A 16,368-nucleotide genomic window follows, 5' to 3' on the forward strand; every position below is an offset into this window, starting at 1 on the left:
TGAACTGTTAAAAGTGACTTCTTGGGTTTTTGTTTTTCTTGACTCGTTTTCCTAGATTGATTCGGTTGAGAACTTTACGTTATCCAATACTCCTTCAAGGGACGAGGTCAAGTCTCACCTTCATTCAAGGTCCAGATCTCCTTCCACAGCTAGTGACATTGAACCAGTTGAGGTACTGTGTAGGGGCAACCCTGCTCTTTGACTTTTCACTTATGAACTAAAAGAGCGTATCCTAGGCCAAACCACTGTTCGGAATAGCTCTTAATTTTACTGTATTCTCTTTGAAAGTCACATTTGATGGAATTATAGGGTGGTGGAGAAAATCAGATCAGGTGAGTGAGAAGTTCACCTACATTTAAACTACTTTGATGTAAAATCTATCTTCAAACATTAGACTGTTAGATAAAGCCCTCCAATACTTAGAGTTAGTAATCTGTTATGATACAACTTGAGTATTTATTAAGTTCAGCCTGGTTTCATATGACATAGTGCTAGAAGAATACCAAGGTCTGAAGACAGCTGTGTAACGCTAACTACTAACTCAGTTAATAATCATAATAATAATAGTAATTGTGCTATTTGTTAAGCGCTTACTGTGTGCCAGGCACTGTACTGAGCACTGGGGTGGATACAAGCAAATTGGGTTGGACACAGTCCCTGGCCCAAGTTGGGCTCACAGTCTCTATTCCCATTTTAAAGATGAGGTAACTGAGGCACAGAGAAGTGAAGCGACTTGCCGAAAGTCCTACGGCAGACAAGTTACCTTCCTGAAATTTTCTCTTGTGCTCCCATTAACCAGGCCAGAACTGCTTTAGGACCAGGTGGATCCAGCTAGCTAAAAATACAGCATCCACCAGGTGCTTCTAGCCACCTCTTAGGGGCAGTGAGTCCCACCACTACTTGAATTGCCAAAAATTCCTCCCACATGTACTAGCCAAGTCACTCATTGTCCCTGTTTTAAAGCCATGGTGGAAAATTTAGCTCTATCTCGTTCTTACTGGTTTACAGAAGTCCTTCTCTGTATGGTAGCACAGCAAATACTAAATAGAGCTTGAAAATTAAATGGTTTCTGTTACATGGGTACACCCTATTTATTCTTCAATTTTCTCCTCTAGTCTAATTTCTTAATTTTTAGTTTCAGATTTAAGCTTTGCAAAAGAGACCAGGCCCTTATTTTTGAATGTTGCTGGCACATATGCTAATCCATAAAAGTGTTTATATTTTGCACATTTTGAGAATTTTAGCTTCACCAAGATGGTTTTGGTGGTTGTGCCCATTCATCTCCCTTATTAGGTTGCTTGAGGTTTTTTGTTGTTATTGTTGCTCTTTGGTTTTCCTTTTTAAAGTTATAATAATGTCAGAGGCAGTCTCATCAATCATTTCTTTTTTTCTCTTTCCCTGGATTCAGGTTATCGAACATCCCCCACGTTCAGTTCACACGCCAACCATGAGATCAGCATATATTGGTTCAGGCCTCTCTGCACCAAAGGTATGCTGTCTGTGTGTGGTAAAACCAACACGAAAGGCATTATGTGACCTTGGCACCATAAAATAAAAGAAATAGTGAATCTTCAATGCAGCTAAAAATGTTGTGTAATTTTCTCCATGAAATTAAACTGATTTGGTTTCTGTGCAGAAGATAGTGTACTTAGTCAAAATTATTTGAATATCAAATATCCAAATGACTGATTATCTACACAGACTAATTTGAATAATTAAAACTCATTTTTGTAAGCACGCAAAATTGAATGTCTGATGTGGTCAAACCCAGTATAGTTGTCATAGTGATTTATCTACAGGAATAAAATCCAGACTTCTTTTAGTTTATTTTTCCAAGCAACCTTTCATGAAACCAGTTACTATTGAAATTTTCTCAACTTATGTAACATTCTTGGAATGCTTAGTCCAATGATAATGTGGCCCAATATTTTAGCTACAAGACTAAAATATTAATTTTAAATTTTGGTATTATTTAAAAAGACTCTAAACAACCCTTTGGTTCTAGCACATTTTATCTGTAGAGGATACTCTTGTGGGAAAAAAAATCATGATGTGGGCACAAAGTAACTACCAATTCATGTTTTTGTCCATTTGTTTTTCAGCCAAAGGCCCACCAGTTTGTGGTAAAATCCTTTAACACTCCTACCAAATGTAATCAGTGCACCTCTCTGATGGTTGGCTTGATAAGACAGGGCTGTATTTGTGAAGGTAAGAGTGAAAGAGGAAGATGGAAATGATAACTCAAAGATCAATCAATCAATCATATTTATTGAGCGCTTACTGTGTGCAGAGCACTGTACTAAGCGCTTGGGAAGTACAAGTTGGCAACATATAGAGACAGTCCCTACCCAACAGTGGGCTCACAGTCTAGAAGGGGGAGACAGAGAACAAAACCAAACATATTAACAAAATAAAATAAATAGAATAGATATGTACAAGTAAAATAAATAAATAGAGTAATAAATACGTACAAACATATATACATATATACAGGTTTTCAGCTGTTTTTCAGAGCTTAGCAGCTTTATTCTGTTGAAGTGAATCATGCTTCTTGTATGTGTATACATCATTTACTGAATTTTCTTGTGCCGAAACTCAGTGATTGTGGAGTGAAAAGTCAGAGTAAGTGATGTATTGTCCAATATCTGAAATTGGGAACATTGAAACCTGACTTTTTAAAGCACTTCTTAGGAAGCAAATATCTAGATGTTTGGATCCATGCTTATTCTGTACCCTAGTAACATCGTGGAATTAACTTGTGAGCCAGAGCAGTCAGAAAAAGCAACCTGAAGAAAAAGATAGGTCTCATTTAAACTTTTTAAAACTGTGTTTAATTTTAAATTGTGTTCTAATTTTAATGGGGAGCTAGTGTACCTTCAGAAATAATTAATGCCCTTGCAGTCTTTCACTCCATGTTGGTTTTCACTCCAAGAGTAAACTAAATGGATTCCTGTACAGAGCATGATTAACTCTGACTACATATTTCTTGAACAAGGTAACTCATTTCCTCTATTTAGAAGTACAGAGAGAAGAGAGTACTCTTTTAATAATGAAAATTTAATGAAACAATTTTCTGATTCCATGAACAGGCTGGAAAGGGCAAAAGTTTTTTCAGCCAGACCAGAGAGAGAATGAGGATATTAGAGGGGAATTGAGCCAGTCATCCCTTAAAAAATCAAATTCTGCTTTTCTAAATTGAACAAGAAAAAATATCATTCTAAAAATGAGAGATTCCAGGACAGAAGAGAAAGGAACAGCCTGAGTAGACCTCCAGAGACTACTCGAGGTTCACAGGAATTCCTTCTTCCCCAGAGGTAATCTGCTTCTGGAAAGTGATTTATTTGGAGTTCTGGTCATTGGAGGAAATCTAAAATCTCCTACCAACGTTTCTATACATTATCTGTGGTTATTGTGACATTCTCATAGACTATTAAATAGTTAAATCCAATTTTAAAACTTGTTTTGGACCATAATTGGGAACCCCCAAATTCCAACTCCAATATGAGAGACGAGACAAAAGAGAAAACAGCATTAGTTGCTGCCAGCGTTAAGCAGAGCAACACTACAAGGGACAGTCTTTTTGTGTGGACACTGTGACTAGGACTGTGATTCCTACATTGGCCTTTCCACACCCCCTCTCCTTGGTGAATTTCACCATCAGTGCTTATCTTTGAATTGGAAGGACAGCTCAATATGTAGTAGGGCTTCCCTATTTGAAAACAACAATTCAGCTACAATTTTGAAGTGACTGTTTAAATCTAAGATGTTTGTGAAAGTAGGTGAAACAACATTAAACATTTCTACCTGCTTTCATAGTGTTATTCCTCTGATCAGATGTATTTCATCAAGGGCAATAAATGTCAGTGATAGGTATTGTACTTAGTTAAGTAGGTTTTACAGAAAAGTTTGATTCTGACTGAACTGATCCCCTAAAAGAAGTCAACCTATTTTATAAACTCATGTTGAAAATGAAGTTAAAAGCATCATAATTTTGTCTCTTCCTTCAATAAGTGTGCGGATTCTCCTGTCACGTGACCTGCGCAGACAAAGCTCCAGCAGTTTGTCCGATCCCTCCTGAGCAGACCAAAGGACCCCTGGGGATAGATCCACAAAAAGGCATAGGAACTGCCTATGAAGGCCACGTTAGGGTAAGTGGGTTTAGCAGGATTTGGACATCTTTTCTTGCCTGGTCATTTTCTTAGTTGATCAGTGCACTGAAGTTAGTTCTGATTCACTTCTTAAAAAAAAAGTTTAGAACTTTTGAGAGATGCCAGCTTGTCCAAACTACCAGTGATTACTTGAATCTCTCTATTTTCACTTAGACCAATAGGTTTATGGAAGCAAAAATGAAGGCTTTCCTTCAAAGTACAACAATCTGTTGGAAGAACCGACAACTCCTAAGAGTGTTAGATAAGTGGCATCTTGTGATGGTTAAGAGGTGCTCAAACACTGTATATCAGGGAAGACGATCAAATCTTCACCCTCATCATCAATGGTTTTATTGGGCACTTACTATGTGCAGAGCACATGGGAGAGTACAATGCAACAGAGTTGGTAGACAGGTTCTCTGCTCAGAATAAGCTTAAAGAATTAGAGTAAAGACCATTTAGTTTTTTGTGGCTAGTCTACCCTTGATAGTGGAGAAGCTGTGTGATCTCCAGAAGCCTATTGTAGCTCGGTAGTATAAAACTGGAGTTAGGATGGTAACTCAACCTTGAACCTAAAGTTGAGGCTTGACATAACCTGGTAGCAAACCTAAGGATTGACTTGTATCTACCCCAGCACTTAGGACAGTGATTAAGATTTAATAAAAATAAAATAATAATAATGTCAGATGAGACTTCGAGATGAAAGGTTCCAAGAACCATTATTGATTCCCCTTTTCCTTTTTTAAAAGTCAATTTCAGTTACTAGGAAAACAATACTAGTGGTCAATTCCTGTAACATAAAAATCTCATCCAGGATTTGAAGAAATTTACCCAGTTCTTGTTTCACTCATTGAAGATCCTTCCCTCCCACTGCAGCTGAGTCTTATTTTCAGGTCATTTGAGTCCCAGGGATAGTTCAGAACTGATCCTGGGACTGGGGAGCCTCCCATCCTTCCATGAGGGCAGGAGTCCATTCAAGGCTGGACTTCCCATGATTCCTCCGGTACTTGGAGCAAGCCCCCCAAAGTCAACCTTGTTTCCCATAGCTGAGTGTCCCTCAGGGGTGCACAGTTGGATTACATGGTAGGACTCCCAGATTAGACCAGCACAGGCACCAGATTCATTGCTAGCCACCCAGGACTCACCCCCCAAATGGCACTGGGCCAATGGGTATCTGCTTTGCCCAGGAATAACAAACATGTTTCCGTGCAGGCTCACATGTCATAGAAGTACACTAATTTTAAATCAATCAGTGGTATTTATTGAGCACTTATTGTGTACAGAGCACTGTAATAAGTGCTTGGAAAAGAACGGTACAGCAGAGCTGGTAGATACATTCCCTGCCCACAATGAGCTTACAGTGTAGATACACATGGAAAAGAGGGGTCATTATGAAATTTTAGGTTTGGGGCTTAGATTGGATAACCCCTCTATCATACTCAGTTAGGGCAGTGTGATTTTATAGGTGGTTTGTGGATATATACAAACAATTGATCTTTTTTAAACTAAAGGTCCCTAAGCCTGCTGGTGTAAAGAAGGGTTGGCAGAGAGCACTGGCAGTAGTTTGTGATTTCAAACTCTTCTTGTATGACATAGCTGAAGGAAAAACATCCCAACCAAGTGTGATAGTGAGTCAAGTGATTGACATGAGGTAAGTAAAATTCATGGCCTTGCTCGGGCTTTTGTATTGTGGCCCCCAGATTTAAAAATATTCCTTCATAGGAGCCTGAAAATATAAGTCCCATTGATATTTATTATGTTCATTAAAAAGGGATTCAAAACTGATAACCATTTTCCAGCACAGTTTTGCTTTGGTAATTGAAAAGAGACTATCTGTAATGAGGGTTTAAAGGAGGGAAATATAATTCCAGGATTGTATTTGTTGGCTGTTTTTAAACCCTTCTTATGAAAGCTGAATCTCAGTTGATGAAGCTCAAACATACTTGCTAGGTTAATATCCATTTTGCTTTATGTTGTGAGGTACCAAAAGTGGAATGGTCTTTGTTAAAATTCTTCAAAAAGATGAACCTACTTAGGGTGAGCTGTACCCAACTTTTCTTCAGTTTTAGTGTTTAAAGATACCCTTGAATCCAACTTTAAGGAAATATGTGCCTTTCCACTTAAAAAATGTAGTTAATTGAGCAGTTAGGAACGTAACTAGAGGTTCATCTGCAGTAGTGTGTTTTATATCTTCTTGGTAAATACCTTAGAGTCGGGTGAAAAATCTAGAATGTGTAGAAATGCTTATTTTAACTGGAAAGGAAACATTCTTATTTATGGGTTGAAGGTTTATCCAAAGCAATATCCAGGAATAATTTGTGTTCATAGTTTATTCTAGAATTTTGTTGGTGACTACTTGGCACAAATGATGTTCGTTCTTTACTAAATTACTGATGAACCCTCGAGTTCTATATTTAAACTCAAACATTATTTTTGTAGACGTTAATTACTTCTGACTAGTGTGTGGCACTATAAGATGTTGTGCCTGCTGGTAAGCAGTAATGAAAAAAACTAACTTGTTTTAAATCTAGATTTGAGTATTTCCAATTTTAGGGATTTGGGATGTTTTCTTATGCATTCATTTTTTTCTGACCAAAAAAAACCAAATCAAGCTTTTACTCATTTTGATGTCTGGCATCTCTTTAAAGGGATGAAGAGTTTTCGGTGAGTTCTGTCTTGGCTTCTGATGTCATCCATGCAAGCCGAAAAGATATACCCTGTATCTTTAGAGTAAGTATGAATAGTAGTATGATTACTTTTGAGCATTATTCCTCCCTGGCTCTTAAAATTTTCAAATTTAGTGGTAGTACTTTGTTAAAAGAAGGTTCATTACTGGGTAAATTTTGAGAACTTCCCATCTCTATATTTTTAACACTCTCAATAGTATTTGTTATGTGCCTTCCTTGTACAGAGCAATGTGCTGTGGGAACTTGGGGAACTTACAACAGAAACTAAATATGTGATCCCTGACCTCAGTGAGCCAAGAGGAAAAGAGGACAGAGTCATCATCTGGGTCACCAGAAAGCACTCTAGTTGCCTGGCTGAAGTCCGAGGCTGCACTTAGCTGGAAGGACTGGAAATGATTAAGTTGCCATTTGTGGTGTACAATGACTAACAATGGCTTAAATGCTTTCCTTTGATTTTACAGTCTTCCCAAAGATTCTTCAAAGGAGCCACCCCCCACTCTAAGACTAATCCATCTGCTCTAGTTATCCCTCAGCAGTTGAAAGCTGTGCCGTTTCATCGGCAGTTGGATTTCATTAGAACCTTAAAACTCTTCTTCTGGCCTCCTTACCATGTAACAATTATAGCTCACCAAAAAGCAATGGTTTGCAAATCTTACTGTCAGCCATTATCCTCCTGTGTCCACAGTAGCTCACAACACAGCAAAGCTTGGAGAGAAACAGGGTGGCCTAGTGTAACGAGCATGGACCTGGAAATCATAAGACCTGGGTTCGAATCCTGGCTGATTTACGTGTCTGCCGTGTGACCTTTGTCAGGTCACCTAACTTCCCTGTGCCTCAGTTACCTCATCTGTAAAATGGGGATTAAGACTGTAGCCCCAAGTGGGACATGGACTGCGCCCAAACTGATTAGCTTGTATCGACCACAGCGCTTAGTACAGTGTCTGACACATAGTAAGTAAGCACTTAACAAATGTCGCTATTAAAATTTTAAAAAAGTTAAGTCAAGGGAATGTTAGTATTTTATTTCATTCAGTCAATCATATTTATTGAGCGCTTACTGTGCAGAGCACTCTACTAAGCGCTTGGGAAATACAAGTCGGGAACATATAGAGACGGTCCCTACCCAACAGCGGGCTCAGCACGAGGGCAAAAGACAGCCATTTTGTGTGCACAGTGTGACAGGGACTGTTGGTTCCACATTGGCCTTTGCAGTCACACCTGCAGTTAAAGATAAATTTCACCACCTTCTTCAAATACAAAGGACAACTAAATATACGTGAATGTAGCATTTTAAAATATAGAATATCAGCCATCTTCACTTGGCATTATTTGCATGCTGACGCTCACTCTTTATCAGTGTGTGAAAGAGTAATGATATTAGTTGTATCGTTTGGCACAGGGGCATTTTACTAAATAGCTCTCTTGTGATCCGATTTTTGTTTCACCAGCTAAAGTAATTGTTTATGGTCCCTGTTTTCTAACTCCGAAGTGTTTATCCAACTTTTCCAGGTCACAGCTTCTCAGCTCTCTGCGTCTAGTAACAAGTGTTCCATCCTGATTCTGGCAGACAGTGAGAATGAGAAGAGCAAGTGGGTAGGAGTGCTGAATGAATTGCACAGGATTTTGAAGAAGAACAAACTCAAGGACCGCTCTGTGTATATTCCCAAAGAAGCTTATGACAGCACTCTGCCCCTCATTAAAACAACCCAAGCAGCAGCAATCATAGGTATGAATAAAAACTACTTTGTCTCTGCATTTTTCTTCAGAGACTGCAGTGTTGCAGTTGTTTTGACGTAGTTTTCACTTCAGACGTCCACCTCAGTCCTCTAGACTCTGAGGTCCTTGGCATCTGAGAGCGTCTACAAGCTCTATTGTAGTGTTCTGTGCCAGGCACTTAGTACAGTGCTCTGCATACAGTAAGTGCTCAATAAATATCATTCATTGATCGACCTCAGACTTTATTCCTAAAAGGCCTTCTTGGTTTACCTCCTCCCTTTCATCCCTCACCCTTGCTATCTTTTTTTTTTAGTGTATTAAGTGCTTACTATGTGTCAACCACTGTTCCAAGCACTGGGGCAGATACAAGTTAATCAGGCCAGATACAGTTCCTGCCCCATATGGGGCTCACAGTCTGAATAAGAGGGAGAAACAGATATTCAGTCCCCATTTTCAGTTGAGGAAACTGAGGCACAGAGAACTCAAGTGACTTGCCCTAGATCACACAGCAGTCAATTGGCAGATTCGGAATTAGAACCCAGATCCTGTGGCTCCCAGGCTCGTGTGCTTTCCACTAAGCTACACTGCTTCACTCTGTCCTGGTTTGATATCTCCCACTCCTCCTGTTTTGGCTGAATGAAGCCACGTTAATGTTGCAGTATTGCACTGTTATTGCCACCTTCCAGTTTATCCCTCTTCCACCAGGAATGGGTAACAAACCATGTTTTCTGGCAAACTACTTCCATTTTCGAGGTGTGGGGACATTAACAATGCCAGTAGGATATATTAGCCTTATTTTAGATTTTAATTGTTTGGGAGGTGGATGGTTGAGGTGAGAAATGAGTAAATGGTTCTGAGTTCTTCACTGTTTTGCTTTAAAACAAAGAAATGTTCCTCATCGTTAACATATTTATTTTTTCTTATACCTATGGAAAGTCTACTGATATTATTAAAATTTACTGGTAAATTTACATTCCAGATGTCCACGAATTATGCCTTAATGGGTTTTAATGCAGATTTTAAAGAGTGTTTTATAAATCCAATTAAATGACTTTTTTATTTATGTGTCATAGATCATGAAAGAATAGCTCTGGGAAACGAAGAAGGGTTGTTCGTTGTACATGTCACCAAAGATGGTAAGAGAGTGAGAGCACTTCATAATGCCTGAATAATGTTAAAACTTTTGCTGTCATAACAAACTAAGTGGAGGAAATACCATCAAGATTTTCTCATGCTTAGTCTCTAGTTGAAATTGCCTTGATTTAATTTGGTTTATTTTTAAGTCAAAGTACGCTACTGATTTCCAGTACTCCGTCCCCCCCGGAATTGGAAGTGTAGCTGCATACTGCTCTTTACGGTGTTGCTAGGAATAATCTTGCCCTCAAAACAAAGGTGGCTGTCGCATAGGTGATGCTTGAGGGGGGAATAAAATTCAAATAAACCCTTCCACAGATGTAGTAAAAATGGTGATTTGGACCAGACTTCAGATATGTCACCAAGAAACCCAGGGGTCTAAATGGAGTAAGCAGGATTACTAGAAAACTTCATGATTTTCACGTGGAAGTATATTGTCGGTGTTCTCTTTGAAACTGTTTATTGGGACTTTTGTTTGTGCAGAGATTATTCGTGTGGGTGACAATAAAAAGGTTCATCAGATTGAGCTCATCCCAGCTGAACAACTAATTGCCGTGATCTCGGGACGCAACCGTCACGTGCGACTCTTCCCCACGTCCGCGCTGGATGGCCGAGAGACTGAGTTTTTTAAACTGGCAGAGACGAAAGGCTGCCAGACCATCGCCTCTGGACAGGTGCGCCACGGAACGCTGACGTGCCTGTGCGTGGCCATGAAACGGCAGGTCCTCTGTTACGAACTGAATCAGAGCAAAACCCGACACAAAAAGGTCAAGGAGATCCAAGTCCTGGGGAACGTCCAGTGGATGTCGATCTTCAGCGAGAGGCTCTGTGTAGGTTTCCAGTCGGGATTCCTGAGGTACCCTTTGCATGGAGAAGGAAACCCATACAGCTTGCTCCATCCAGATGACCACACACTAGCCTTTATTGCACAACAGCCTACTGATGCCATCTGTGCAGTCGAGATCTCCAATAAAGAATATCTGCTGTGTTTTAGCAGCGTTGGAGTCTATATCGACAGTCAAGGCCGAAGGTCTAGGCAGCAAGAACTGATGTGGCCAACAACTCCTTCCTCGTGCTGTAAGTGTCTCTGACTGTACCGCTCTGGTTTACTTTCTTAAATCCCATTTTCCCTCCACTTGTCAATCAGTGGTATTCACTGAGTGTTTACTATGCACAAAGCACTGTACTAAACACTTGGGAGAGTATACAGAACTGAATTAGCAGGGACATTCCATACCCGTATTCTCTGAATTCCTGTTTAGCTCCCAATGACTGTAAGCTCACTGTACGCAGGGAATGTGTCTACTAACTCTGCTGTACTCTCCCAAGTGCTTAGTACAGTGCTCTGCACATAGTAAGTGCTCAATAATATTGTTGATAACTCTTGTTAAATCAAATTTCTGTAGGTGAACTGTCCAACGTCAGGTGCAGAGGGGTTAAACTATTTTTAGGATCATACAGAAGGGGGAGATATGATGCCTGCCCACAGGACATTTATATCCTGGCTTGTGTGCAGCATTCTGTTGCCAAGTCACTGACTATATGGTACAAGCTTAATTTTCTTAAAGGGAATTTTCTTGTTACAAGTTCTGGATTTCACCCAAATTCACATAGAAGCAGCTTAGCCTAGTGGTAGAGCATGGACCCGGTAATCAGAGGGCCCTGGGTTTTAATCTGGGCTGCTCCATTTGTCTGCTCTGCTGTGTGACCTTGGGCAAGTCACTTATCTTCCCTGAGCCTCAGTTTCCTCATCTGTAAAATGGGGATTAAGACTGTGAGGCCTGTATGTGACATGGACTGTGTCCAACGTGATTAGCTTGTATCTACCCCAGCGCTTAGTACAGCGCCTGGGACAAAGTAAGAGCTTAACAAGCACCATTAAAAAAAACAGGACAAGCCCACCCTAAGCCAACCCTGTTAGCAACCTGATTGACAGAAATCATCTGAAGCTTTTCCACTTCTCAGCCTTGTACTCCAACACCGCTGCTGTAACCTGAGAAGGCCTCAGGTAGTCTACGGAGGGGAAGAAAGATTTATTTATTTATTTATTTATTTATTTAACTTCTACATATCTATTCTATTTATTTTATTTTGTTAGTATGTTTGGTTTTGTTCTCTGTCTCCACCTTTTAGACTGTGAGCCCACTGTTGGGTAGGGACTGTCTCTATATGTTGCCAACTTGTACTTCCCAAGCGCTTAGTGCAGTGCTCTGCACACAGTATTGCCCAATAAATACGATTGATTGATTGATTGATTGAAGTGGTGATTGGAGGAGGTGGTCCAGCTGAAGAGCAACAGCCGGGCAGTCAGACTCTAGAGCCAATCAGGAGGCATGCCCAAGAGTGTAATCCCATGGGAAAAAAGTACGCTGATGCACAACCACAAAGCATTGGCTAATCAGCCTTAATGTTAGTTACTGGCTAGCAATTTTCAGCTCTTGACAGTTATTAAAATACACTGGATTAAATTGAAAAAAATTTAATCAGCTGCAGGTTTACGCTTTGCAGATTTAGCCATTTTTGACATCACAAATATCACTTAAACTTTCAGGAGTAATAGTCTTTATTAAGTGCTTACCATGTGTGGAGCACTGAAGATGTGGGAGAAAACACACAGTTGGGGATTAGATACGGTCCCTGTCCCTCATGGGGCTCGCAATCTAAAAGAACTCTCAGGGCCTTTGTTTCCTTCCAAATTTAACAGGTGCCTATCTAGTCAGATCTAGGACTAGAAATTAAGACACCAGGTCCCCCTCAGGTCACTGCTCTCTAAACTAGTCTTCACCCCTCTTTAATCCAGCTTTTATAATAAGGTTCTACTTCAAAGATGAGATAATGATATTAAACTTCCGACTGCATTGTCTTGCAGCTGGCTGTACTGCTTCCTGAATTATGCATTAAAGGCCTTCTCTTAACCCTTAAGTTTTGCAAATCTGTCCATTCGGTGGTTAACCTCATGTTCTAGAAATGTAATCGAGAAGCCGCATCACCTACTGGAAAGAGCACACGCCTAGGAGTCAGAGGGACTTGGGTTCTTAGCCTGGCTCTGCCACATGTCTGCTGTGTGACCTTGGGCAAATCACTTCACATCTCTGTGCCTCAGTTACCTCATCTGTAAAATTGGGGATTCAATCCTGCACCCTCCTACTTAGACTGTGAGCCTCATGTGGGACAGGGACTTTGTCCAACCTGATTATCTTTTAACTACCCTAGTGTTTAGAGTAGTGCTTGGCACATAATAAGTGCTTACAAGTATCATAATAATGCTTACTATTATTATTTTCTCTCCCCACAGGTTACAATGCACCATACCTTTCAGTATACAGCGAAAATGCTGTTGATGTCTTTGATGTGAATTCCATGGAATGGATTCAGACTGTCCCCCTCAAGAAGGTACTTGACAAAATAATTGATCACAAAAATAACGGGGTTCATGTTTTAACATAGTTATTGCAAATAGACATGAGTGAAAATGTGAATGTGACTACGAAAAGAGAAGCAACTAGGAACTAAATGAAACCACAGTAAAGAGTAAGGCCGTGTATTTTATCATTTAGATTTTTCATTGCAATTGGGTATCGTATTATTGAACATGAAGAAAACGAGGACCGGAAGGCAACAGGGATACTTTTCTTATTTTAGAATGATATGATTATATTCAGTTCTGTGAATTAAATTCTCAGTTTTCAGAAAGCTGTAAAGTCTTGGGAATATTGGAAGGCCACCAAGAAAATTTTAAAAACTGAGGGTGGGACAGGGGAGAATGAGAGAATAAAGAAGAAAGGAATCATCATCTCCCTAGGTTTGCCCAGGTGTAAAGACCACATGTGTAGGGATAGAAGGAAATGCACACTCCCTTGCATGCTGTAAGACAAAGACTCCCTTCTTGCTGTGGCCATTAAGATTCTGACAGAGAGGGTAATTTGGGCATCTTGGGAGAGTAACATGCTGTTTGCTGCCGCTGCTGCTCCTCTAATTATTTGTAGACTCCCTGGAGTCTTTAACACTTCAGTAGCCCCGTCTTCTGAATGTAACCAGTCATGGACCCTTGTGTCTGCCCTGCTTCCTATGCTATGTGTGGTTTTCATGGATTTATTTAACCATTTCTGGTTTCACTTTTAAATAATTGGTTGCTAGTATTTAAGTTGCTTTAAAAGTTAGTGATTACGTTGCTTTAAAAGTTAGTCACTAAGTGGTTTTAAATTATTTCAGGTTCGACCCTTGAATACAGAAGGATCACTAAATCTTTTGGGTCTGGAGACAATTAGATTAATATATTTCAAAAATAAAATGGCAGGTAAGAAACAAACCCACACTAACTGCAAATGTCTGGGTTGCATTTGAGTTGGCAAACATATTCCCTGTCCCCAGCGAGCGTACAGTCTAGAGAGGGAGACAGACCTTAAGATAAATAATTTATAATGTATTATGTAAAGCTATGTAATAATAATCATAATGATAATACTTGTGGTATTTGTCAAGAGCTTACTATGGTCCAGGCACTGTACTAAGCACTGGGGTGAATACAAGCAAATGGGGTTGGACACAGTCCCTGTCCCACATGGGGCTCATTTTACAGATGAGGTAACTGAGGCCCACAGAAGTGAGGTGACTTGCCCAAGGTCACACAGCAGACAAGTGGCAGAGCCGGAAGAACTTAAGTGCTGTGGGGTTGAGCATGGGGCAAGTATCAAGTGGCATATCCAAGGGCATAAATGACACAGAACTGCAAGGGAGCCAGGAAAAAGAAAGTTTAATTGGGGAAGACCTCTTGAAGGAGATGTGGCCTTAATAATGCTTTGAAGAAGGGGAGAGTGGCAGGCTGGCGTCTATGGAAAAAAGGGTAGAGAAAAGATGGAGAAGTGACTTCAGAAATAAAGACCCAGATAAAGAGGCCTGGCTAGATTACCTGTCAGTTTGAGAAGATATTTTTACAAATTCTAGCTGATTTGATCACCCCAAAATGGACATAGTCATCTTTCAAAAAGAAAAGACTGCTCTTGGAAAGTACAGTTCTTGCAGTATATGAATTGGGTGGACTCCCTTAATCAGTTTTCATGGCAGCAAGGATCCATGTAGAGAGTGCACACATTGTAGTATGAGAAAACAGAGTCCTCTGCAGCTACTTAATTAAAACTGATTTGTTCATTAGTTAAAATTAATGCTTTTCCGTTTTACTGTACTCAAGGTTCATCTATCCGTGGAAGTCCAAATCATCCCCCAGATGATGGTTGTAGTTATGTCCCTGAATAGCTAAAGAAAAATCATATCTTAATGGGCTGAGCACAGGAGGCTGGTGAAGTCAGCTTTGCTGGTGAAAAGTGGTGTATTGCCAACAAATTCCTTAGTCATTAGAGGGGATTTTAGCAAAGTACTTAAGATGCTTCTGAAAATGAATTGACACTTGCACATGACTTTAGGATAACCTTTCCCCAGAGGAAACCGCATTGGCTTTGTTTTCCTGAAGTAACACACTGATTAAGTTTGGCCTTGTTTTTCTTTTAGAGGGGGATGAACTAGTGGTTCCTGAAACATCAGATAACAGCCGGAAACAAATGGTGCGAAGCATCAACAATAAGAGGCGTTATTCCTTCAGGGTCCCAGAAGAAGAAAGGATGCAGCAGAGGAGGTCGGTATTCAACCTGTATTTGTCTTCCGTTCATGGCTGTAGGCCCTGAAGGACCATTTGCCGATTGCGTTGTGTTCCATTTGTTTGGAAGCAAAAATTTACTTCTGGAACTGTAGTCAGACATCTGTGTCACTTCAACATGTGTTTGCCATCTATGTATAATTTGTATTAATTACCTCTAATTATCATTGTGCACTCAATTCAACTATTTTGAGTTACTTTTATATAAAATATTGCGTGGAATAGTTATTGTAATTTGGAATGCATGCCTCCACATAATGTGTATATGGTATGTGTGTGCACATATAAGAAATTGTACATAAAATATCTATAATAAACACTTTTCAAAGGCGATTCAGTACTAACTATGAATATGGGTTAATTCCTTTGAGACTCTGATTCTGTTTTCCTTTAAGGGTATTATTATTCATCAGTCTGGATATGGCTCTAAGGCACCTCTCATTAATGCTCTGTTGCTTTGCTGATTACTGGAGCCTTTCATAAATGTCAGAGCAACGTGTGGACTATGTTTCCAGTTTTTCAGTACACATATATGTATAAACTTATCTGGTATGCTGATGCGTCTGCAATATTAGAAGTGTCAACCTCTGAAGGCAATAAAAAGGTCCAGAACTGCAGAACTTGCTGCAGAGTTGATAATGGGGGCAGTTTCTAGAATCTCTGACTACTCAAGCCCTGTATTCCCGTAAAAGATACCAGGCTGCCGTATTAAAACCCCTTTGAAGAAGTGAATGTTTTCCTTCTGCCTATCAACGTTTCCTTTGGAAGCATGCTCTGCCCTTTGTTTTTCTTGTTTGGCTGACAGTGGTTCCAAAAACTGAATTGCAAAAGCTTGGTCTTTGGATTTCAGTATTGTTAGGTTAGTGGGTTTTGTGGGGTTTTTTTTCTTTTTTAATTTTACTTTGGTACTTTTTTGGCAATACTGAAATTCTTAAATTTCCAAAGACCTTCTGAAGTCATTTTAAATGCCAAGCCTTGTAAGGTAATGCTGGTTTTTTTCTAATTTTATTTTTTTTTCTGTTCTTTGGTGCCT

At 39.8% G+C, this 16,368-nt stretch overlaps 1 protein-coding gene across 5 annotated transcripts in view; it reads left to right on the plus strand.

Annotated features, from left to right (window-relative positions):
- Nucleotides 1-16,368, plus strand: part of CDC42BPA (CDC42 binding protein kinase alpha) — a 212,196-nt gene that overhangs the window by 180,898 nt on the left and 14,930 nt on the right. For all 5 annotated transcript variants that reach the window (XM_038760800.1, XM_038760799.1, XM_038760801.1 and 2 more), the window contains 12 exons: nt 56-172; nt 1,409-1,489; nt 2,103-2,208; nt 4,012-4,148; nt 5,660-5,799; nt 6,797-6,878; nt 8,345-8,561; nt 9,625-9,687; nt 10,169-10,762; nt 12,981-13,078; nt 13,898-13,982; nt 15,191-15,314. In XM_038760800.1, coding sequence (XP_038616728.1) covers nt 56-172; nt 1,409-1,489; nt 2,103-2,208; nt 4,012-4,148; nt 5,660-5,799; nt 6,797-6,878; nt 8,345-8,561; nt 9,625-9,687; nt 10,169-10,762; nt 12,981-13,078; nt 13,898-13,982; nt 15,191-15,314 — 1,844 coding nt within the window. The remainder of the gene's footprint in view (nt 1-55; nt 173-1,408; nt 1,490-2,102; nt 2,209-4,011; nt 4,149-5,659; nt 5,800-6,796; nt 6,879-8,344; nt 8,562-9,624; nt 9,688-10,168; nt 10,763-12,980; nt 13,079-13,897; nt 13,983-15,190; nt 15,315-16,368) is intronic.

Source organism: Tachyglossus aculeatus, chromosome 19 (genome assembly GCF_015852505.1).
Source record: "Tachyglossus aculeatus isolate mTacAcu1 chromosome 19, mTacAcu1.pri, whole genome shotgun sequence".
NCBI classification, from domain to species: domain Eukaryota; kingdom Metazoa; phylum Chordata; class Mammalia; order Monotremata; family Tachyglossidae; genus Tachyglossus; species Tachyglossus aculeatus.